Source organism: Rhagoletis pomonella, unplaced genomic scaffold, assembly GCF_013731165.1.
Source record: "Rhagoletis pomonella isolate Grant_MI unplaced genomic scaffold, Rhpom_1.0 Rhpom_scaffold_00003, whole genome shotgun sequence".
Classification (NCBI taxonomy): Eukaryota; Metazoa; Arthropoda; class Insecta; order Diptera; family Tephritidae; genus Rhagoletis; species Rhagoletis pomonella.
Window position 1 is genome coordinate 79923445 of NW_023458557.1, and position 27154 is coordinate 79950598.

General features: G+C 30.8%; 1 protein-coding gene across 5 annotated transcripts in view; it reads right to left on the reverse strand.

Annotated features, from left to right (window-relative positions):
* LOC118735609 overlaps window positions 1-27154 on the reverse strand; it is a 77990-nt gene that overhangs the window by 26212 nt on the left and 24624 nt on the right. For 3 of the 5 annotated variants that reach the window (XM_036465460.1, XM_036465457.1, XM_036465458.1), the window contains exon 2: window positions 17339-18247. The exons of 1 other annotated variant lie outside the window; for it this stretch is intronic. In XM_036465460.1, coding sequence (XP_036321353.1) covers window positions 17339-18048 — 710 coding nt within the window. In that variant the 5' untranslated portion in view covers window positions 18049-18247. Of the gene's footprint in view, window positions 1-17338; window positions 18248-20516; window positions 21166-27154 lie in introns of those variants that run through there. One more of the 5 variants, XM_036465459.1, reaches the window with a different exon arrangement.

Below are 27154 nucleotides of genomic sequence, written 5' to 3' on the forward strand. Positions count from 1 at the left end.
AACCACAACAGCCAAAACTAAATTATTTTCAATCAGAATACAAAATTTTCTTTTTGCTAAATTGTGTCGATCAAGTAAATAGCCGATCGACCGTATATTTAAAGGCGACTACATTCTTCTGAAAAATAGTCAGGAAGCGTAAGATTTTCGTTTAGCGACAGCTCCTTGCCGTGGATACCTCTGCCCATTCATTCACTAAACTTAGCTCGTGCGTGAAAGGATTCAAAAGACTGAGTAAAAAGAGAACCGTACATGCCTTTTTCCGATCGGAAATTAGTCCTTTTAGAGGATAAACAACTTTTTAAAAGAAGAAAAATCTGGGTTGCTTATCAGTTTACTTCCTTCTAGGTAAATCATATTTTTTTCTCGAAGGAAATTTGAGAATCATTCCGTATCCTGCGTGGAAAATCAGCCTTTTCTCAAGTTATGAATCAATATTTTCTGATGTTCAGAATAAGTATTTGCACAAGTTGAGAATCCGGTTGTTTTTCAAGTGATTTTGTATAATTTTTTTTTCAGGTTGAGAATCAGCAAAAGCTCGATTTGAAAGGAGCGTTTTATAAGCAGGTAAAAACTTCATGCAGAAAATGTCCAAATATTTCTCAACTCAATTAAGTACTAAACGAAATTACTATCTAGAAAAAAATCTTTCAAAGTTTCAGCGGATAAATTTTTAGACTCAGCCCACTGATAACAACAACGACTAAATCAAGCCTAAGCCATATCTCCATCAGCCACCTCAACAAAGACATAAGATATTCGCACACTCTTTTCTGATTGATTATTTATTACCTTTTACTTATTTTCGTACGTCTAGCCCTTCCTTATCTAGTCTTCACCGCGGCCACACAAACCAGCAAACCAACAGATAATTAATGAACTTTTAACTGGTAGCTTCCAAGCGTCAGGCGTCGACATGCGGACGTCAAGCGGTTTGCGGTTGGCTGGCAACGAAAGGGCGCCGGTCGCGTAAGTATCTAAATTTTCGGCGATGATGTAAAATATGTGACTTTACGAAATTTTTGGAATTGCATGCGAGTAGTTATGTATTAAGCCAGCACGAGTATAATTTTTTTTTTTAGTATTTTAATGCTTGCTGACACGCTTCAGTTTCAAATTTCCAACTTTTGGGGTTAATGGCTGACAACGAATATTTATTTCATTTTATTTAACGAGCGTTAAGCGTTTTTTTTTTTTTTTTGTTTTTAATTGCCCTGCCGGTTTGGCGTATTTGTTTTCGATTTTCACTCAATTGGATGACGCTGTTTCCAAATATGCGGGAATGTTGTGCGCAATTGCGCTGATTTATTTGCTTTGTTGCAAATTCCGTGTCACTGAAAGCGATTGACCTGCATTAACAAAAGTTCAAATGCAACTGATCGCTTGAGGTTTTCCGCGATTTCTAAGAAGCTTCACAGCTACACTACTAATAAGTAATATGCAGCGTTGGAATAATTATGAGTGAAGTGAAGTGAAGTGAAGTGAAGCGTAGCGATGTAATCATCAACAAACTTACCATAATTTTCTCATTTAACATTTAAAAATTAAATTGTATTGCATATGCATACTCTCACTTCAGTCAGTTAAGTCAGCGCGGCGTGACGGTAGGGTCGAAACGAGTCATCAGTCGCAATTAGATATTTGCAAATAATTAGTGGACATTTACTTGCTAGTTGCTAGTTGAGTAGTTTATGTTTGTTGTTTTTTTTTTGTAAGAATTTTGTTGTTGTTATTGTTATAATAACTACTATTGGATTTATTAGAAACTATTCTTTCTTTTATATTCTCTTTTGTTGTTGTTATTGCTGGCAACACGATCTCATGTCCGATTATTCGATTTCTCCACGTTTGCGCATATGAAAAAAGCATATTATTTATAGCTATTACAGCGGAAAATTAAAAACAACTTGCGCCATTTAGCCATTTCTGGATTTTTTTTGTTTTTTTTTTTTTTCTATATATTTCTACCAGCCACATTGCCATGTGTTAATCGCTCCATTCACGCTGACTAAATCGTTATAATAAACACACTGTTTTTCGTCAAATGCTGCTAAATTAGTAATTAGCACAATCGATGGCTTTCGCATGATGTCATGACTTATCTTTTGCCTTTTGAAGATATTTCATGTTTCAACTTTTTTTATGGAGAGTGAGTTGTTTATGCGTATCTCGTATTTTGCGTGTTCACGTGCAAATGTGTTTGCGTAGCGGTTGGCAATGGGGCATAGAAAGTAATAGAAAGTTTAAAATGCTAAAACTATAAAAATTATTAAAAAAAAAAAAGGAATAATCCGTTAAAAAATATAAATTTTATGACAAAAATAAAAAATTCATTGAAATATAAATAAAAACAGCACAGAAAATATAAAAAATTATATACTAAAATATTATAAGATTAAAAAATATATATTTTACAAAAATTATAAAGCAAAAAATGTACCAATTATTTATGATAAAACAAGTAAAAAAAGAATACAAAGAAATTAATATAATTTACACTAAAAATTATATACTAAAAAATTCTAAAATAGAAAACATCTAATTTAAAAAAATTATAAATTAAAATAATTTACACTAAAAAATTATGGACATAAAAAATTATAAACTAAAAAATTATAAACTAAAAAATTATAAACTAAAAAAATTACAATCTAAACTAATTTCAAAGTCTAAGAAAAAAAATGATCTCTAAAATTATAATCTAAAAAAATTTCAAACCAAAAGAAAATCATAAACTAATGGCCTTATTCATAAAAAATAAAGTAGCTTTAAAAAAGGTTTATAAACTAACTGAAAAATGTATGAAAACGTCAATTTATAGAGCTCTTTAAACCTACTTTATTTTTTATGAATAAGGCCATAAAAATATATCAACTTAACAAAAAATTTAAAAGAATATAAAAATATTTATAGTAAAAATTAAGAGATCAAAAACGACATATATTTTGCAAAAGTTAGGCTTTCTGCACATTGATGCAACGATTACATGACGACTACACTTTCGCACACTCGGTCGTGATATTTCAATTCATTTGGCGTCTAAAAATTCACTTGGAGCTAACATTTATTGAATTTTAATGCAATTGTCCACTTTTTAATATTTTCCACAGATTTTATGCAAAAACTACTAATTTTTTTTGCAATTTCAATGCAAATATCAACTTTTTCGCTAATATTTCCCCATAAAATGTAAACACACAACGCGTGCACAACGTTTAGCAAACGACAGTGCCGTACTTATCCGTTTCTGCATCTTCTACGATTTGCCGATAACTAGCCGATAACGACAAGTGTGCAGATCTCCTTTGAAATGCATGTGCTCGGCCCAAAATTTCAGGGCGAGACGATAACGCAACTATGATTGGAAGACAAGTGTGCAGATAGCCTTACAAAGCAAAATATTTTATAAAAATTTATATAATTATTTATGATAAAATAAATAAATAAAAAAACAACTAAACAAAATATAAATTCAAATAAATGACACTAAAAAACATGAACTAAAAAATTATAAATTAAGATACATTACACTAAAGAAATATAAAATAAAAACTATAAACCAAGAAATCATAAACAAAAGAAATGATATCCTAATAAATCCACAAAATATAAAAATTAAAAATATTAAAAAACTAAAAAAAAGTTAAGTGAAAAAAAATTATAAACTGGATTAAAAAATTATAAGCTAAAAAATATAAACTAAAAAATGATTATATAAATAAAAACATAAAAACTAAAAACAATATAAATTAAAAAAATTATAATTTAAAAATTTATGAACTAAAAAATATGAACTAAAAATATTACAAACTAAAAAGTTTAAACCAAAAAATTTTAAACTACAAAATATAAACCGAAAAAAATGAAAAACTAAAAAAATTATAAACTCAAAAAATTTAACTAAATAATATGTATAAATTGATAAAAGATTATAGAACATACAAATATGAACTAAATAAATTATAAACTAACGAATATATAAACTAAAAAAAAAAACAATAAACTCCAAAAATTTGAACAAAAAAATGTTAACTTAACAAATTTTAAAGTTAAAAAAGATATAAACTATAAACTATAAACTAAAAAATAAACTGCATATGGTGTTTGATACTGCAAAGCGTCACTTCTTAATTACTTCTTAATTTGTCACCTTTGCAAAATGTTGATAACTAAGCGTTGCTTATTAATTGTATGCTCTTATGGAAGGGCAGAGGTGTCTCTATAAATATATTCAATACAAGACATCTTTATGGCTTTAGGCTGTTTATAACCGGACTCAAGTATATACATATCTACATATGTATGTTTTTATGTATGATACACAAAAGCAATAAAAATCAATCGAAATTGAAATTATTGTTTTTTTTTTATAATACATACTCGGCACCATTCCTTCCTTAAGTTGAATTTACTTTTTTCATCGATAACCAGCCCTTTCTCAAGTTGAGAACCAACCTTTTATCAAATTGAAAAACAGTCTTCTCTAATGTTAAGAATGACTTTTCTCAAGTTGAAAGTCAACATGTTCGCTAACTGAGCAGAAGATTTTCCTAAGTAAGAATCATCCCTTTTTCAAGGTGAAAAACCTTTTCCCTCCAGTTGAGAATCATCATGTTAGAGCTTAAAGAAATCATTAATTTCGAACATAGAGGGCCCGTCTTTTCAAAAGATTAATAGAAGTCCTGTTTATTGCTGATTTCACTGCCTGGATTAAGTTGTAAGTCTGTACACATTTACGTGTATAATACAATTTTATAAATTTAACTATGTTAAATGGTTAAATATTTATTAGTAAAAATCACTTTTTCAGAACATCATTCCTAAAGAAAAAGCAGTTTAGGTGAGGAAATAAGCCTTAGTCAACTTTTTGTTAATTTGGCGGGTGACAAATTTCCAGCTCGACTAGACTAATGAGTCCATGGAGGAATGACTAAAAAAAATAGTCACCTCAAAATAAGCTCATTCCTATCTAAGAGGCCATATTAAATCATTATTTAACCACCAGAATATTTTTCGGAATTCTAAAAAGGTCACGTAAAATTAAGAAAATTGCAAAATACAAAAAGAAAGCAGTCCAAATCCTTGAGCAATCATTCACAGGTGGCCTCAGAACAAACAAAAAAACTGTGTACGTAAAATCACAAGAATGCAAGCCGAACAAATAAATGCAAGTAAGAGCAAATATTTATATAGAGCGAAACTGTTTGACATAAATAAGTTAAAATCTGCCAATATAAACAAGCTGAAGGCGAAAAGGAAGCCCTAGGCAGATTGCCTGAACAGCAACAGGTTATTAGCACAGCAAGCTGGAGTAAATTTTAAGTAAAAGCAAAAAAATGTGAAAAATTAAAACAAATCATAAATCAGAGCGCATACTCGTACAAATAAGCGCCTCCAACCGATTCAGCTAATATTTGTGCACGAACTAAAATGAATACTTTGCTTTTGTTATTTGCGCATAAAATATAAACATTTTAGGTAATAATTAACACAACTCATTGAAAGTGAGAATGTTTTTTTTTTTTGCACTGAGATGCCTGAAAAATATTTATACGCTGTGAACAAACATGGAAAATGTTTAAAATAAAAACATTTTAAAGTAGATATGTATACGCGAGTGGTTGCATGTGAAGTGTGTAAGTGAAAATAACTGAACAAATGAAAAAGTTGAATGCACAAATAAAAATACAAAAAAAAAAAATAATAATAATTAACTACACAAATCTGCAAACGTCAGCGAATTTTGTTTACTGCGTGACATTCTTGAATTGTATCAAAAAAATAAAAATAATTCATTTAATTTTTGAGGTGGAGATCTCACTTTTGGCTAGCGATGATCACATGAGTTGCAAAGTTCACCACTATAGATACAAAAACAAAAAAAAAAAACATTGGAAAGAAGTAATAAAAGTACTAATAAATTACAAAAAAGGTGTAAGAATATTGACTCAGCAAATCTTTGCTAAAAATATTTGGAGGTAAGAATGCATTTTTTTTTTGAAATTTTAGCAATTTTTTATGCGAGGAAAATGGTTGAAAAGTGGAATTTATCGAAGAAGCAAAGAAATATTCATGTAAACATACGCATATCTATGTATGCGTGCGTACAAGCAAAAAAAAAAATATATATGTAAATAAAATCAGCAGAATAAAATTGCGCACATCAAGCGTTTAACCGCAAAAACCAATGAGCTGAAGCGAAACCTTGAATTTTTAGAGGGCAAACAAATGGGTGCTTGGTGCTTGGGTGGTTGGCCGCATTGCGAATGAAATACATAAATAAAGAACAGTAATAAAGAAAAAGTAATGTACAAACATTTAAAAAAAGGTAAAGAAATATTTAAAGTAATGAAATTAGAAAATATATATATAAATATGTAGCTACAAATAAGGCAAAAAATAAGGTTATGAAAAATAACAGAAATAAATAAGCGATATTAAAATAATATAAAACTTTTAAAATATCGAATACTAAAACATTCAAAACCAAATAAAGAATGGAAAAGCAAAAAAAAAAATATTGGGGGAAAAAATAAAAAAATAAAATAAAAATAAAAAAAATTAAAAAAATAAAAGATTCCAAAAAATGAAGTAGAAAAAAGTCTAAACTAAAAAAAAAAATAATTTTAATTAAAAACACAGGTTTTTTTTTTTAAATTTAACTCCAACATATTTCGGTTACACCACGGTAACCGTCTTCAGGGCAAACTATTGACAACAAAAAATACGTAAATACATATAAACATAATATAAACAATTTTCGTAACTATTAGACTAAATACATACATACATTGATTACACGTCTGCTCCGTGTGACGAGGAGTTTTGTACTGTTTTTTTTTTTTTGTTTGTCAGTAAATGTCTATATAAGTGAGCGCAATTATCTGTGTCCGTTTTGTAGTTCAGTCTTATGTTTGTCGGTGTGTTTATTATATGGAGCATTTCTAAGATAAAGCGCTTATTATAGTGTTGCTCTTGTTGGAGAATCGTTGCTCCGTCGAAGTTTGGAGAGTGACCGGTGGTAGCACAGTGGGCCATGAGGGCTGTTTTTTGGCAATTTGTATTCTGACTTGTTTATAATCACAGTTATGTTGTGATAATCTTGTTTTTAATTTGGATTTTGTTGTGCCTATATATACGCTGTTACAAGACTCGTTGTTGCTGCCGTTGCAGGGGATTTTATAAACTACGTTACTTTTTTCAGTTTTTGGTATTTTTGATTTGGTTATGTTGAATATGTTTTTTAATGTGTTTGTAGGCTTATGGGCAATTTTTAGTTCTTCTTTATTGTAACAGTCTGATTTTGCTAAGCGCTTATGGGCTTATGGGCTATGTTTATTTCTTCTTTATTGTGAAAGCCTGATTTTGCTAAGCGCTCTGATAAATGAGGGACATAAGTTATGGATTTAAATGTTATAGGCTTTTTTGTTATTCGTCGATGGTTTTCTAATCTAGATCTTCTTATTAGTGTTTTTGTGATGTGTTCCGGAAAATCGTTGTTTTTTAATAATATTTTTATTTCATTCTCCATCTCTCTTTGGTATATTTCATCTGATATTTACAACATCCGTCGTATAAAGCTGATTGCTGTATTCATTATCATCGTCTTTGGGTGTTTTGAATTGAAATTGATGATTCGTCCTGATGATGTTGGGTTCTTGTACCACTTTAACTTTAGTTGGTTTCCTCTTCTGATTATAATGGAGTCAAGATAAGCTAATTTTCCGTCCTCTTCTACTTCTGTTGTGAATTTTATATTTTTGTCAAACGAGTTTAGTGCGTCAAGTGTGTTTTGTATTTCATTTTCGTTTATTATTGCAAATAAATCATCAACATATTTTGTAAATAATCTCGGTGTTCGTTGTAATTTCTTAATTGTGTTGTTCAAAAGCTCTTCCATAAATTTATCTGCAATGACTGGAGAGGCGGGGGATCCCATCGGCATACCTTTTAATTGTGTGTATATCGTGTCATTAAATTTGAAATATCTATTTTCTTGTATACAAAATTTTACTATTTCCATGAACATTTGCTTTGGTATCTTTGTGTGCTCTTTTAGCATTGTCCATTTTTCCCGAATTACGTCAAGTGCTAGTTGTATTGGTATGCTAGGAAAAAGTGAGACCACTTCAAAAGAAACTAATTTTTCATCGTATTTTTTGTTGTCAATAGTTTGCCCTGAAGACGGTTACCGCGGTGTAACCGAAATATATTGGAGTTAAATTAAAAAACCTGTGTTTTTAATTAAAATTCCATAAAAAATTTGACCTCAAGCCGGCAAAAACCAACAAATTAAGAATTTAAAACGTCGCCAAAACCATCATCATAAAAAAATAATACTAGCTAAAAAATTAAAGCTAGACAAAAAAAATTAAAACTTGATGACAATTTTAAAACAAGCTAAAAAAATTGAAACTTATTAAAAAAATTAAAACTTGATAAAAAATTACAACCAGATAAATAAAACTAAACAAAGAAAATTAAAACTACATATGTATAATAAAAAATTATAACAAAATTAACAGACAAATAATAAAACATAGAGAAAAGAAAATTAAAATATTAAAAAAGCTTAAAGTTAAAAAAAAAGAAAATATCAAAATTTAAAAAAAAAAATATCAAATAAAAAGAAGACAAAACAAAAAGTCTTAAATGCATGGGTAAAATAAAAAAATATGTTTTTACATTATGAACTGCATTATAAGTCACCAAATTAATGAACCTTATTCAATTTATTTTTTAATTTATGTATTGAATTTTTTATGTAATGGTTTTAAATTTTTTTATTTAACTTATCAATTCTTTAATTACTTTGCCCATATTTAAATTTTTACCTAATTTTTTAAATGTTTTGAAAATTTACTCTTGTTTTTTTTATTTATTGGCTTTATAGCAATTAATATTGAACAATTTTATTTAGCTAGAGGCCGTTTTTTAATTTTTGTGGAAAAACAACAATAATTTACATTTTGATAGAAGCTATAGGTGCTATTTCGGAGATCACCATATTTCCTTATCAGACTTTTTGCTAATTTTTAGTTTTATTTTTTTTATAAAATTTGTATTTATCAATATTTTATACATATTTTTTATTGCCACTTAATTTTTAATATATTTTTATATTCTTTTGTACTTTTTAGAATTTATTTTTATTTTCATTTAAAACTTCAATAAAAGGTTTAAATTTATAATTCCATTTTTTTATTTTATTTTGTTAATTATAATTTTTGTTTAAAATTTTTGTTATTACGTACTTACATACATATATAATATATATGCAACTCTATGACTTATGAGTTTGGTTGACGAAAGTGCTTTAAAATATACTTTTATTTTATTTAAAGTTAGGTAAAGTGCTAGACTTTTATAAAAAAAAAATTAAAAATGAAATAAACAAGAGAAAAATAGCCAAAACTAGTCAAAATGCCACTTGACTTAATCAGCTGACCACAAGGGTATATGTACCTACCTATATAGATTTCCAGCTTAAGGATGATCTAAGCCGTTGCGTTTTATAGATTCACTTCACACATACATACATACATAGATACATAAATATGTAAGTGCATAAACTGGAAATATGAGGAAACCATTTCTAAAGAGCTACATGGCGTATGAGCAACATTTATTGCTTCGCGGTTTCTTATGCAAATTCTAAAGATCCATTATAAATTGAATTAGGTAGAAAATGTATACATATGTATGTATGTACATATAGAAATTAAGACATAATTAATGCTGACAAAATACAACTACAACAAATAACAACAACTCCCATTTAAATTAAAATGCCAAATGTGCTGCGACACATGAATAATTGAATAATGAGTGTATCGAAGATTGGCATAATGGATGTGTGACTATTACCGCTGCTGCTGCTGCTGTTGATTCTGCAGTTGTTTTGTTCTTTTCGTAAGCAGTTTAGCCTATCAACTGGACGTATGTACATATGCATGTATGTAGAGGCGCGCCTCCCTATATACCCGTACAAAGCGATTTTACCACGCTGTTACTAGCCAGTCGCACCATTAGTAGATATGTAGGTATGCGCTGGTTTCGGATATGACGCGATCAAAGGAGCTAACCGCACGCAGCACCAACACAATTGTTGTTATTACTATTGTTATTTACTCGTGCGCGCTCCAATGATTTGTTCAACAAAAAATGCGCAACAATTCAAAATGTACATATTAACAAATTTGTGCACGAGCAATAAGAAATATGTGAGTACATTCATAGTACATACATACATACATACATATGTACATATGTACGTACATGTGTACTTAGGCACATGTGTACTTACTTCACAACTGATTGAAATACAATGGGAACCGCGATGGCGCGGCAACATTTGATATTTCAATCAAAGCGTACAATTTGCAAACTATACAAATAAATTAACAGAAATTCACAATTACTTGTACAATATAATAAAATTTCCATTTTCAATAGCAACCTACCTTGGATTAAGGGAAACCTACATACCAAATTTCGTTGAGATATCTCAATTTTTACTCGAGTTATCGTGTACACGGACAGACGGACAGACGGACAGACGGACGGACAGACAGACATGGCTTAATCGATTTCTTTTTTCATCCTGATCATTTATGTATACATTTGTCTATATCTATCTCGATTCGTTTTGGCTGTTACAAACAACCGTTATGTGAACAAAATTAATATACCCTTGTGCACCAGTGCGCTCGGGTATAAAAATATGGGTATATTTTTTCGGTATAGAACAATCCCAGGCGGTGAGTGCATAAAAATTCTGACTTTACTCCCCCCCCCCCCACATTCATTTTTGGACCACCCTAATGTATGTACATACATATGTATGTGTGTATGTATGACATTCTTTTTGCAATGATGTATGTACACATATACTACAGCGTGGGAGTCTAACACCAATATATTTATTGCGGAAAAAAATTTGTTTTTGGAAATATTTAAGAAAACAAAAGAAAATGTTTACTATTTATTGCCAAGATGCCAAACAAAATATGTAGCTTGAAATTGTGTCAAGTTGCGGCGAATGACGAGGTCACTGCTGCGGTAAACAAAACGCAAAATTTGGCGAATGTTAGACGCGCATACATATAAGGCGATTAAAGCCTTGAATGCAACATTGTACATACATATTTTACAGCGTAATAGAGAAACAAAGATAAATAATACAAATTTATTGTGCGCCTTATTAGTTTGACTTATTTTACGGTAGGCCTCAGTGAATGTTTTTTTGAGAGTACAAAATTTAGGTCGAGCAGAAGAAGGTCCATCGTAAGAGCCGAGCGTTGAACTTAGGTTAACGTGATTCGTAAATGCAATATGGATAACGATAATGATCAAAATTTGTTTCTTTAACGTTACATTCGCACGTAAATATACTTGTGTTTATATTTCTGAAAAGTTGTGTAAAAAACGAAAATTTTTCAATTTCTTTATTGATAATAAAGCTCAAAGGCTACATTTTATTTTACAAACACTTGCAACCTATCTTTTGTTTTTTTTAAGATTAATCTGGTTTTAAGTGGTAAGTCAGAACTTGGCGAATTTTTCAAAGTTAAAAATATATTATAAACCGAAATATGCGGCATTTACATGCGAGGCACAAGAGAAATGAACGCGCACCGCATACAATGGATGTCAATCGGCACTTGTTTCTAGAGGCTTTAAGATGTATGTAACTATATTAACAAACTATATCAAGAGTTGGCGGGTGAGTCAAATTTTTCTTCAATCGTTCCTCTTTCCCAAAAGTTTTGCCACACATAAAAATAGATAAATATCTATAAATATATGAAATTCTACAACTCTTATCGATAAAAATATATAAATGTTATCGATAAAACCGATAAATGTTCTCGATAAATCTATAAATGGTATCGATAAAGTCTATAAGTGTTATCGATAAAATCTATAAATAGTAGCGAAAAAATGTATAAATGTTATCGATAAAATCTATAAATGTTATCGATAAAATCTATAAATGATATAGATAAAATCTATAAACGTTGCCGATAAAATCTATAACTCTTATCGATGAAAATCTATAAACACTACCGATAAAATCTATAAATGTTATCGATAAAATCTATACATGTTATCGGTAAAATCTATACATGTTATGAAAAATATCTATATATGTTATCGATAAAACCTATAAATTCTAACGATGAATTGTATAATTTTATCGATAAGATCTATAGATACCTTATTACATTAAACGAGCAATTCTTGTATATATATATATGCATAGAGTTCTCAGAAACGGCTCTAACGAGTTTGATGAAATTTTGTACACCGATAATATTTTGGATTTTAAGGTTATCTGAATAGGCATTATCTCCGAGAAGACTCGTATAAGTTTGCCACCTATTCGAAATTAGTTACAAATTAATTAAAACATCATAATATCGGTATTAAATGGAAGGTATTTGAAAGATACCTGATTCAAAAATATTTTTAATAGGGTTGCCACCCATTTTGAATCGCATATTTATTTAATTTTTTGTTTAGGAAAAAAAGGCAAAATATTACTAGATATTCATGGGTACCAAGAGAAGGTTCTTAAACAATGCTTTACCTATATACAAAATGTTATCTCTTAGGATAATAGTGTAAGGTTGCCATTTATTTTCGATTCTACACAATTTATCTAAAACATCGCAATATGGATATCCAATGAAAGGTATTGTTAAGAGCTTTGGTCAGAAAATATTTTCCATCAGGGTTGCCACGTTTCTATGCAATACAAATTTTTATTTTGTTAATTTTAATCAAAATTTTTTTATGTATACACAGTACATAGACGCTCAAGATATGTACCTTTCATTCCAGCGTATTTCGGAATAGGGTTGCCACTTAAATTTTGGAGTAAAAAATTTACTTAATAGTAATCGAAGTCCTACTTTTTTTTGTTTATTTCCAAAATATTTTTTTAAAGCTTCCAAATCTTGAAAACTTTAAAAATTATATGCACTCCGGGCATAGCTCGGTCAACCTGGTACTTACATATAGATAAAAATCCGTAAATGTTATCGATAAAAATGTATAAACAAGTTTTGCGAAAAAGCAATATTTAAAAAATAGCTTTGACAAAAAACAAAACTATCGATAATATATCGATAGCCTCATAAAAGGCATCGATCACAACGTAAACGAGCTTTTGCAACATTTAATCGGCGTGAGTTTGAGTTCATGAAAAAATAGAAATATATTTAAAAAAACTCTGTTCTAGGGTAGCCTATTCTAAAGTCTCAGCAGTTGAATGAGCTATGCCGAGCAGCATTACAAATTGTGTGGAATGCTTTATTAAAAACAAAAAAAAAAAAAAATATCTTAAAAATTAGACCAAATGGTTCTTTTCAAAAAGACGATTTTTTCTTTCTATCAAAATCAGCCTATTTTAGCATATTTTGAGCAAAAACAGCAACTATTACCTTTGAGAAACGTGACAATGATGCTGGTTCGTGCTGCTACTATTTACTTACTTATTCAAAAAACAAAAATGAATCGCAACAACAACCGATTCCAAAGTTCAAATTAACAATCAAGTGTAGTGTTATAAACTAAACAATCCTTACTTATGAAGGAGCTCATAAAGCAATGCTTGAAACTACATATTTTCATAACAGCCGACAAGCACAGTAACAACAATAATAACAAGAACGATACAAGCCTAAACCGACACAGCGGAAGATGTACATACAAACCACTTGTCGCTGTCATCACCACCATCATTGGACGATTAGCTGAGTTGAGCGCGTGAGTGTTGCTGCCGGTGTTGATGGCGGTGCAGCTGTCAAACAGCAATAAACGCGGCTAGAATATTAAATTGTCCGTTTACGCCATATCATCAACATTCTTCTCAACAGACATTATCAATAATTTTAGTTCATAAACAACTAAACAATCGCCCGCATTCGACGCGACAATGGCGCATAGCATCGCAGCAAAACAAATTGAACCGCTAACTGACTTAACTACTCATCATTTACAAAATATTTCGTTGTGCCGTTGTGGCATCAATCAATTTTGTATGCGAAACGCGTATGAGACAGCTAGTTAGCGCTGCCCGACTCTGTAAGTGTATATATGTATGTATATAGCCCCGGAGCAGAAACGCGTGCCCGTGCGATTTAAAGATCAAGTTCAATGAAACGCAGACAACTGCAGCGCAAGCAGCAACTACAAAAAATATTAAAATATTTAAAATGAAAACATAAAGTAATTGCACACATTCGAGTATAAAAACTGAAAAAAAAAACACAAACTTATTTTAAATACAAAAGCAATTCGACAGCAAAAATAAGAAAGCAAAAAAGCAATGGGTATGCGAAAATTATATTTAAAATAGCAACAAAAAAGAATGAATTAAATTTAAAATAGCGATGACAAAATTCAGCAGCGCGCTATTGTTGCTGCTTTCGGCTCTTTTGTTGTTGTAGACAATGCAAAATACGATTTGGTATAAAGAAGTATGTAAATACATATAAAATTTAGCAAATCAACAAAATGCGCAAAAAAAAAAAGAATTGGCTCGCATGAGAAATGGCTTATATTTTGTTTATTTTATTTATTGAGCTGTTGGTTTTAATACATAACAAAAGGGAGCTGAAGAAAAAAACGAGAGTTTAAGAGCGTATTGCGTAGGCAGCGCAGTAATGAAGAGTACGTTGGCGGAGTGAAGCCTAAGAAGGAGGTGATTTCATATAAACACTTTCGGTAATAGAAGGGAAATGACGTTCTTACTTTAGAAAACAAAATCTTTTTAGATTTTCAAACTATATAAAAAAAAAAATGTACTATGGATCAAATTATATTTATAAGCAACTTCGAAGCAATGTAATTAAAAATTATTAAAAATGAACTGTGTTTACTTTTCGTAAGGTTTTAATATAAACTTCAACGAAAAAATATCAAAAGCAAAATTAAAAAAAGAAGGAAAACAAAAATAAAAAACAAATATTTTTTTAATAAATTTTTTTTTAATTTTTCTATATTTTTATAACAAGAATTGAAAAAGTCAAAAATTTTAAAAGGTTGTTCTAGACTTGCATAGCAATTAAATGGCCCCTTACTCAGTAAAAAAATTACAACTGTTGGTAGTATCGGTTTAAAGATATTAGTAAACTTACGTGCTGGCGGGACGTTACAAAAAACCGAAGTGGACTTTGACTTCAACTACAAAATTGTATAAAAGCTTTTGTATGTGTATGTGAATCAAATCAGACCATAAATACGGGTTTTCATAATATCTCGACCCTGGCGCCACCTAACGAGACCATTTTTGGCAAACATGTTTCTGCTTACATAACCAGTATATATTATAACAAGTAATTTTTAGCAAAAAAACCGACTTAAAAAAAAATATATATATATATTTCATGATCCAAAGATTGGATCTAAACCAGATTAGTATGGGACCACCTGAGGCTCTACCTTTCCGATGCTAAAAGAATTATAGAAATCGGTTGACGTGGTCCAAAGTTATGCGGTAACATAAATAAAAATAAAAAAAATATTCCGACGAACTGCTAACCTCGTCCTTTTTTGGAAGTCGGTTAAAAAGCAGCCAAATCGGCTAATTTATTTTTCGCGTTAGACTTTCCGCAGGAATATCCCATATGTAGTTTCTTTTAATTTTAAATCTCCGCTTTTTGTTTATTTTTTTTTAGAAACTTTGTATTTTTTTACAAACTTTTTTTTCATTTTTTTTTTACAAACTATGGTTGTTTTTTTAGAAACATTTTATTTTCATTTTTTAGGAACTTTTTTATTTTTTCATGTTGTTTACTTTTCACTTATATTTTTTGTTTTATTTTTTACTTTTTAATTTTTTAATTTATCATTTTATTTGCTCTTTTATTATTTTCATCAATTCATCATTTAAATTTTCTTGTGCTTTTTAAATTGAAAAATTAACGAAAATGGGATTAAACACATCACGCGGTTGTTACTAGCAGCGATAAAAAAAATTGAGATATGAAAAAATTATACTAAAAAAAAACTCATTTTGAAATCCTATCTAAATAACTCAAAAAATTTGGATTTTTGAACCACCGAAATTAGTAAGTCCAAATTAAAAAAAAAAACAAATTTCCTCAAAAATTTCTATAAAAAATGCTTCTCTTACGATTCGGCCCTAAAAGATTCCCCTCATAATAAACCCGTTATTTAAATAAGTACTAGAAGTAATCCATACATTTTCGGAAACAAAAACAGAATGCCGAAATTTTCCATGATATGAAAAATGTTTAATTTCGGCTTTTTTGTAAGAACAAAAAGTAGGCAGCACATTAGCAAATGTAGAAATTTACGAATTTTTACAATTACACCGCAAAAATCATTATTCTCAGATGAAAAGCCTCTATTTTACAACTGAAAGTTGGGTAAATAATTTTCAGAAACATAAATTTCGGAATTGTCATACTGCTACGCCAAAAAAAAAATCAATGAGGATCTAAATAAATTTTTGAAAATAAAGGTTTCAGAGCTTATTATCCCCTAAAAGTCGAAAATGTAAAAACATAAATTGTTAAAATTTTTTTTTTGAAACCCTCAAATAGCCCATAATTTTAAAAAATAAAATTTTTTGATTTTTTTCAAAGTCAAAACTTAAACTAGCCAATTATAAATAAATAAATAAGTATACAAATCAAAAAAATAGAGCTCGATTTTTATGGCAAAAAATATGCCTAAAAATATGTACCCGCTTAAGTACTATAAGCCAGGGCTTCGGTGCAAAGTTTTTTTTTCCGCTCTTGCTCCCAATATTTTTTTATTTTTTTATTCACATATTAGCCCTGACCGCCAAGAAAAACTTAGGCGAATTTTTTTTGAAAATTTTCTGTTTAATGCAGAAATGCATCTATAACTCTTCTGTATCCAAAAGAAAATTTAAAAAAATTGCCAAGTTAATTACTAAAATTGAATGGAAATTTATGGTTGTTTTCAGTGGCGAAAAATTAAAGTTTGAGTAAATTTATTAACTGATTTTTTTTTTTAATTTTTGTGGAAAAACGACAATATAAATATTTCAAAATAAATCGTTACTAGGCCAGGAAATAACAAAAACAAAATATTGAACATTTTTCTTTAAGGAGCTAAGAAGCAAATGAATTTATTCAGCACTTTGCTCCAGCTTTAATCCTTTGGCCCTTAGCTCCGTTTTCCTTTGCTCTGCTCCGCTCCGATGCCCTGCTATAAGCTAAGTGCATGCGAGTCTATAAATTTTGCTTATATGTATGTTGATATGATAGTACATATTTTTCGGCTTCTTTTTTAACATAAAAATCCGAGCTAAAACAATAAACAAACAAAAACATACCGAAAGAATAGCTGCGTTTGATCCGATGGCGTCTCATGCATATGTTGCACATTCAGCGTCTGTGGTCGCATATGGGCGGCTGTCATGAGCGCCGAGGTGCTGCTGCTGCGGAAGGTAGTTGTAACGGTCATGGTTGTATTTTTGTTATTCTTATTGCTATTATTGTTAATGGCGGTGTTGTTGTGGAGGTGCGGTACAGGACAGACGCAGCGCAGCTGCAGAGTTCTCTGTTTCCCCTCCTCCTCCTCCGGCTCTTCGTCCTCCTCATCAGCATCAGTGTCCTCATCATCATCATTTTCATCGCCGCTTGTGATGCGTTCCAAACGCTGATTAGTCGCCACCAATTCACCATTTATTTTAACTTTTTCTGCCGCCTTCTTGGCATCAATAACGCCTTCTTCACCATCAGGAGCAGCAGCAGCAGCAGCAGCAGGAGCAGCAGCAGCACCACCACCCACACATTGTGGCAAATGCAATGCCTTCAAGGCTGAATTGAATAGCTGTTCAACATTATTGCTCAAATTGTAACTCTTAGCGCTGCCACCTGCCTTATTTTGGGACGCAACGACAACGCCACTAACAGCGTCGGCGCTGCTTGCGCCATTTACCAGTTTAACGGTGGTTTTTGTAGGTGTGAGCGTTTTATTGTTGTTCGTCATAGCGGCGGTGCAGTTGCTGCTGTTGCATGAATTGGTGGCATGTAGAGCCATCGTTTTGTTCACGAGGTCGCTGATGAAAAACGGACACTGGAAGAGTGTTGCTGACTGACTGATTTACTGGGCGGCCACTCGCACTGACTTGCACTTTTGGGATTTTTTTTCGCGTTTTTGTTACTTTGTGTTGCAATCTCTGTTCACACTTCACTTAATAATGGTGTCGTTGACATTTTCCTTACATTTCTTGTGTGAGCTGCGTAAATTTGTATTTAATTGTTTCGATTTTATGGTGGAAAATGTTTATTGTTGTCGGTGAAGTAAGCGTGTGTGGGATGGAGGATATGTTGTTTATATTGTTTTTGCAAAGTGGATTGTTGTCGTTTATTTGTGTTTTTTGTATTTCCAATGTGTAGGACGGACGACGACATAAAAAGCATAGAAAGAAAGAAAGAAAAAACAAAAGAAAGAAAATTATTTTTTTTTATAAATAAATAAAAATAAAAAAAGATCAAAAATATTTTTGGCAAAATTTCAAACGCAAAAACGCATACAAATGAAAATAATTAAAAGATAAAATCACGCACACAACGGTTATAAATATTTGTTATAAATTTCTTGTATGTTTATCTACTATTTCTAGCCCCAGCTATTTATGTACATATGCATGTATGGCTGTGGGCTTGTGTATTTTGGAGCGTGAAAAATAAATAAATTTAATAAAACGTCAAAAGTCAGCACAATTTTGCCTAAGAACATCCAACATGCGCGTCGTTATTGTGGGCGGGGCTGTCGACATTCGACCAGCTGTGAATTTGCGACATTCCTCGCTGAAATGCCTACGACCGGCAATTAGATTTAAGCTGGTGGAGGCAATGCCAGCGAAAGGATATAAATAAATACATGTGTATGTATGTATGTATTAATAGCTGTGCTATTTCTAATTATGATTTATTTTAGATGGCTGAAACAATTAAATCTTTTAATGTAAAAGTTGTGTAGTTGAAATATAAATTATAATTTAAAAGTCTTGCACTTAAACGTAATTATGCCTAGATATCTTTAAAGCACAAAATGATCGGCTACTGTTGCGAAAATGAAATAAAAAATAAAATGAAGCTTTGCTCTGTGGAAAAATAGTGCTCTTTGTTCTAAAGAATTTAAATTGGCGATGACCGTTTTTTACTCAGAATTTTTAACCCTGCCTGCATTTATGCAAACATTTTTAATTTTAGCTGTATGTACATATGTATTCTCAAGAGCTAAGCAAATACATTTTGTAAATATTTTTTTTAAATTGTTTTATTTTTTACACTTTCAAATTTTTTTTTCTTATCTCTTAAATAAACATTTTTTTTATTTCATATTGCAATTATCAAGTTATTTCTTAGTTTATGGTTTTGGTTCTTCTTTCATCTTTTTACGTATCTAACTTAATTAATTTTTGACGTATTGCTTTTTATTTATTTAGTTTTATTTTTTATTTTATTTATTACCTACATATTTATTTTTTATTTTGTTATAATTTAATTTGAATTTTTTCAGTTTTTTGTTTTTCTTTTCAAAATTGTTAGTTTTTTACTTTTCAAAATCAAAAAGGGTTAAATTTTAAAATTATTTTCATAAATTTTTTATTATTTTTTTTTTTAATTCTAGTTCTCAAAATACATTGAAAATGTGCTGAGATAGGGCGTTTTTAAATAGAATTCTAAGATAAGGCGTTTTTCAATCAAATTCTGAAGTGGGGCGTTCTTGAAAAGTTTTCTGTTGTCGCCTACGTAAAGTGATCAAAATACGTGAATTTTTACATATACATTACAAATTTTAAATTTTAAATTTACATTCAAATATTAACCAAAAAACATATACAAAATACGTAAAAATAAAAATATTCCGATGCATTGATACATAAATAAATACGTAAAAATAAAAATATTCCGATGCATTGATACATATATAACCTTATATTTTTTTTAAGTCGTTTGAAAAAGTGTGAGAGATTCTACATATGTGAAAAAATTTGAAAACACACAAATTAAAAATATTTTGAAAACATTAAAAATTAATTAAGAGATGAACAGATTAAACAAAAACCAAAAAAATAAAAGTGAGTCATAAAAAAAGAATAACTAAAAAAATAAAAGTAAAAAATAAACAAACATTGAAAATAATATAAAAAAATTTAAAAAATTTTTTTAAACCAAAATAAAAATATATCAAAATATATAAATATTAAAAAAAAAAATAAATATATTTAAAAAATATGATTAGTTTTTTGATTTTGGCCGTTTTATTATAATTTATTCCGGTGTGGAGCTCAAAATTAACGAGTATTTAAAAAATATAAATATATCTATTAAAAAATATAAATATTTTACAAACAAAAAAATTTAAAAAATATTAAAAAAAGTATTAAAAGTCCAATTAAAAAACGAGTTGAAACTTTTTAAAGAAAAATCTTAAGCAATTAAAAATTGCCAAAAAATATTATGGAACTCTTATTTCTTTAATCTAAAAAATCTCACATCTTAGCCTTTCCTCGCTCGGCCTCTGCTGCAAACGCCAAAGACCAAGCAGATCAAGCTGCACACCAACGCCAAACACTTTACCAACAATCACTTGTTGTTGTTATTGCTATTGCGATTGCAGAGATATACCCGCAGCAAGCAGCAATTAAATAAAGAAAAAAAATCAACAAAATCGACGACTGGTTGGCTGTTAAATTTAGAAATGATACACCACAAGAAAACGCGCGCGTCCTCCTTCAACAACAACAACAACAGCAACAGCGGTAGCAGCTACAACAACCACTAGGTGCACAATGCAAACAAATTCAAGTCAACGAAAGGTATTAGCTATAAGCTACATATATAGTAGAGTACAGACACTAATCACGAATACAACAACAACAAAAACAGCACACGACAACAAATAAGCAATTTTTATAATGCGCGCGCACAAATTAACAATTACACCAGCAGCAACGAGAAAAAAATAAATAAACGATTTAAACGATAAATGCCGTACAAGAGGAAGCAAGCGAACGCGTTTCAAGTTGGTTTTTTTTTTTTTTTTGAGTCGCAGAAGAACAAGAAGAAGCACAAAGATTATCGGCGAAATTAAGCTGGATTGCGCTTACAGAAATTTATACGCGCGTAGCCGGCGAAGTCTGATGAGCGAATGATTTGCGCTAGCGAGAGTATCAAGCGCAAAAGTATAACCATCAACAGACAGCCAGCAGCCAACGGCTAGCCAGCGCAAATAAATAGTAATAATGAAAGAAAAAAGTTGTTGCTACCGAACTGAGCGTCGCGACGCATATATCGGTGGCAGCTAAAAGTGATTGACAGCAGACCGGTTGGTGGTGGTTGGTGTGAATGTGGGTTGCAGGCCGGTTGCTCAGAGGATGGATGACTCTTTGAAGCTTTCCGAGGCTTAATCGCTGCGCAGTTGGTGGCTGCTTTTGTTTAATCCGCGCTTGACCCTAACTGAATGTGTGTTTCTTGAGGCGTCAGCAATACTTTTTTAAGTGGCTTAGTAAATGACAATAAACTGACAACATAGCTAGCGGCAGCAGTACAAACAACAACAGCAGCAACAATAACAGCCATAACCGCAATATTTTGTTTACGACGCGACCACAATTTATCTAAACAGCAAATAAGTGCTGTGGTTAATTTTTTTAAATTTACTTTAACATTTTTTTTTTTTTTTTGTGACAATTTTGTAAGCAAAGACTTAGTTGCTGTTGTTATTTTCCTGTTTATTAATCTTGCTGCTGACGTAAAAAAAAACACGGCTAAATCAAACAGCGCCACTTACATAGCTGTAACCGCAAAGGTGAGTAAGTTCTCTTATTGTTGTTGCTGCTGCTTGCTTACGTTGTTTTCGTGTAAAGTGTCATCTTCATCATCTTTTGTTTATTTGTATGCGAATTAAATTAGACATAGTACATACTCGTATTTTTGTGCGCCGCTAAGTGTATTGGAGCGAAAATTACAACATCTCGCTTTCTCCACTACATGCTCGGATGGTTGGCTGACGTTGTTTTGCTGATTTGCCGTTGGGCTATTTGTCATTTGTTTTGTTGATATTTTATACGTATTTGTTTTTATATTTTTTTACTTCAAATTTTATTGTGCTTTATTAATAGTTATACACATATTTAATTTTAAAATCTACACACTTGCTGGCGCATATGTATGGTCGTATGACCCAGTTGGAACTTTTTTCAATAGGCCTTTTGTATGTGCGGCGTTCACTTCATGTGTGACGGGGCCCACACTTCATGTGTTTGATTTGTTTCAAATTTTTAGGGTTGATGGATAAACATAAATAATAAATAAATATGAAATTTTGAGCAATTGCAAAACTGGCGTTATTTTTTTTTTTAATTTCCTTTGAAAACGGTTTTACGCACTTTCTTCCATAAGAAAAAAGTGCAAAAAACCATCAGCATGAAAAATATTAAAAATCAACGGAATTTTGCAGTAGCTTAAAACTTGCAATTTATTACACAAAAATCTAATAGGCTACAAAACTGCATACTCAAACAAATTCTAAAAGAAATTTTAAATTTGTAATTATTGTAGAGTGCACCGCATAATACGATACTTAAATATTACGCAATACCTAGAGCGGCCATTGCGATTTTTTTAAATTTTTTTTGCGATGACATATTTTCAAAAACAAATTTTTTTATCACAAAATTTGTATGTGAAAAAATTTTCAAGAAAAAAACAAATTTAAAATTTTTTTTTTCATAGAGAATGTCGATGTGTGTATGTGTGATTCTTTTCAAATTTTTTCCTCGCCCCGTTCTCGAGATATTTGGAAAACTATCAAATCGATTTGTTTTTGTTTTTGTGCTGTAAAGTTTTTAAAAATGTATTAATCAAGCACAAATTTCATATTTATTTATTATTCATGTTTATCCATTAAAAATCTGAAACAAATCAAACACATGAAGTGTGAGCCCCGTCCAATTTTGGTAAGGAACGCCCCATGTACAGGTGTCCAGTTTTACCTATTTTAATTAATTAATTCAAATTTTTTATAAGACTGTAGCTCATTACATTAAAGGGGCGATAAAATTAGATCAGCTCATTTTTACAAGATATTTTCATTTTAAGTTTGCAATACGAAAAAATTTTAATATGAAAAATGTTACTCATACGCCATGTAGGAGTAAGTGCGAGTATGTACTGCTATGTACAATACGGCATATGAGTAAAATTTTTTCCTGTTCCCAATCCAAAAAAAAAGTTATTGAACAGACCATTCAAAACTTGTTTATCCCTTCTACGGCATCCTATCTCGTACCTCTTCTACTGACATCCTTGGTACAGCTGACCTACTGGGTGAAGGTATAGGTGTGCGTTAGCCACTCTTCCTTCATGCGAGTTATACAAACTCATAAAAAACCCCACCAATTCATTCTTAAATCTACACATGAGAATATCATGAAGTTTCTACTCTGGAGATACTTAAATTGCGTTAGAAATTTGTGTCCAAAATTCGAAGAGGTATTGTGCGTTTTCCTCATATAAAAAAATTTTGGAGCAAATGTTGTATGGAAGAAAATGCATGACACCGTCAACAAAAAAATCCAAAAATCAACGGCATTTTGAAAATTGCAGTTTATTATATACTCAAATTCAATGGGCTAAAAACTACATACCTAAAAATTCGAAACCAAAAGTTTGAAATTTTGGCGAAAATTTGTTGAATATGTATTTATAATTTTTGCACAAGTTTTAAATTTAAAGCTTAAACAGACGGCAGCGGTGATCCGGATTAACTCGGACTTAATCCGGATCACCTGCAGTTGATTCCCGAGTTGATCCGGATCAACGCAGCCGTCTGTTTATGCTCTTAGATTTATCGGATCGGAGTAGAAAAAATTTGTGAATAAAGCCAAGAATAACGAAAACAATAAAAAACGAATGATATCGCTAATAAGATTTAAGCAGATAAATATCGATAACGATAAAAATATGAGCAAGAACACTGTTGACAGCAACGATAACGATAGTGGATTAATAAAAATGTGAAAAAATCGTTATGGATAGATATCGATAACAATTTCGACAGCTATAGTAGACCTACTGTACCTAAAAATGAGATCAGAAAATAAAAAATCAAATACTTGAAATATCGGTAACTATAAAAATAAAAAATTGTACAACGATATCGACAACCAGAGCGAAGTCGATAAATATCGATAACGATAAAAATATCGGCAGGCATATCAATGACAATAACGGTAAAAATATCGATTAAATTTAAAAAGGCGATAGATAGATACATAAATAGTATGTAGAAAGGTACCGATACCCATAGCTTAAGTTATATACAACGAGTGAAATGAAAGCAATATTGGATTGCAATTACAACGTACATAATAACAACACATACAATATGAAAAAGTATAAAAAAATCGATAGCTTATCGACAATCATAAAGATATTATTGCCGCAAGGGTAGTAAATTTATTTATATGTATATATCGATAACGATAAAAGCTACAATATAAACAGCGTTGCCGATAGCAACAGATATCGTTGTAAATTGTAAAATTATAGATATGTATATCGAAAGCAAATATCGATAACATCTAAAAAATTACGACATCCACTACAACGTAAATGATAAACTTAATAAATTGAGAAATCGATAACAATAATAATAAAAACAATATCCCTAATGATCGATATATCGAAAAAATACCGATGACCGCCCGTAAATGAAAAAACATAATAAGATAACAAAAAAAATTAAACAAAAGAATATCGATAACAACAAACAACCCGTAAATGATAATAATGCAGACAAACCACGAGAATAATATCGACTACGATGGTGATGAAAACTGATATCAGTAAAATTGGCGAAAACGAAAACATTAGCGATTGTAATAGAAATAACATCGATTATAGAAATATTGCAAAAATATCGATCATATTTCACACCCTACCTCCAATAGAAGTCAGCATACTCGACATGTTCTTCAAATATTTACGACAGATATTCAATCATAGTATTGCTGTTATCGGTCGGCTATTATAAAAGCGAAAATGTGGTCATATTTGATATCTCTCGAGAATTCTACTAAATTTCCTAGCATCTTATCATTGAAGCTGATTAGTAGGTAGATGAGATAATGTTCCAGTAGCAGAAATCTAAGAGTAAGAGAGAACATCATCTCCTATTAAAAAGCTACAGGAAAACTTTTGCAAACGTTAAAAGTTTACATTATCAGAAAAGAAATGCACAACCTTATCAAATACGTATTCGTCAGAATCAAACTTGTGTCAAAGCAGACAATGATGCCTTTTGCGATTCGATCATTGGTTTTATTTTTTACTTCAAAACCCAACTCCCAACAGGGTATATTACGCCTCAAACATCGGGCGAGCTTACTTGTCTGTCATTGTTTAATTGCGTGCAATCAATCAACACCCAAAAGCACAGCGTGTGCTCGCTCAACTAAGCCGGAATTGGTTTCGCTGTCAATGGATAAGTATGCTGCTATTAAAACGCACAAAAGAGGCAATACCATAGTTGTTGGTTTTTCTGTTTTTTTTTTGTTTTTTTACAAATTCAAAATATGTATTAGTAGCAGTTAATCTCATATTTATCAGGCTTAGTGGAAGGGATCATGTTCAATTAATTCTAATATCCAATTAGGTAAATAAATGTCTTTTAAGTATTTGAAAGAAGAAAAACGGCAAACATTGTATCTTACAAGTTTTAGGTCAAGTTCAACTTCAAGGTGCAAATGTTTTGATGGTTTGTTAATTAGGGGGGGCAAAATTAATGTTTTAGATAAACAGTATTGTGTTTTTGGAATTAAAAACAGGCTTTTACAATGAAATAGTTGAACTATGAAGGTTTTAGAGCACTTTGTTCGTATACAAAGAAGAATTCAAAGTGACGCAACTTCTTGTAGCTTGAAATAGGAGATAAGCCGATAGAATGAAATCAAATTTGAAATGGAAGTGACAGATGTAGCCCGTCAAAAGTCACTTTTAGATGAATACCTCATGCCAAAATTCTTCTTCGACGCCATAGATCGCTGTCGTTGAAGATAAGTTATTCGAATGAAGATTATGTATATGCGTGAAGTTAAGCCTCTTTTCTAAACTGAGCTATAACAGCGTCAAAGAAGACAAAGGAAAAAACCAAAAATTTGCATGAATATTTATGAAAGTTCTTGCCTAAAAACACTTGATCAAATTTAAATATAGATTAGTTAAACTAAGAACAAAACTGTGAAGGTAAATAAAGGTTGCCAGTGTTCTTAGAAACTGCTGTTAATGTCTATAATTGCTTTCCCTAAAAAAACGCGAAAAATACGCGGAAGAGAAAGTGTATGTGCCTTGGCTTCTTAACAGCTGTTTACTCCGAGCTAACGAATAATGGTCCAAGTATTGGAATTTTTTAAGCTTCATGTTATTTTGACAAAATGAATAAAATCTGTCGATTTCATAGGAGTCTCAGACCTTATTGTAAGGAAAGTTCAATTTAAGGGCGTTGACCGTTAAGCTTACCGCCGAAATTAGTGAAGGCTTTTGATTATTTGAAGCGATGCTAAACCAAATCACTAGTTCCGTGATAAGATGTAATACGTTGCGAACAGAATGCGAGCCACAGCTCCTCCTGGGACGACGATCACCAATTACCAAACTTTTCCTAGGTGAAGAGCCCTAGATACTTATATTTTCTGCGGTTGTACTCAATTAATTTTTAGTTAGGCTGAAGAAAAGACCTACTGGTCGCAGTGATTACCCTAGTCATCTATCTATCTATGTATATAAGGTAAAATACGGTTAACCTTTGACCGAGCTCCTCAAGAAGAGCCATCACTGCCCCTATAACCTCAGCTGGGTAATTTAGCAAGAAAATCAAATATTTTCAGAAAAATTTTGATGCCATTATATTTAGCTTTCTCAGTAAGACAATTAAAGTTTGAGAAAAAATCCTCTCGACAGGGAAAAAGTATTAAGTAGTACTTTGGAAGGAGTTCCCGTCATCCTTAGGCAAAATTTTTCGAAAAAATAATGCTAGAACCAGGCTTCTTGGGAGAATACCGAGCTCAAGAATATTTAGAAAAAGCAGTTGGGAGCATAGTTGGCTCACAAGGTATGGGGCTTTACCGTCT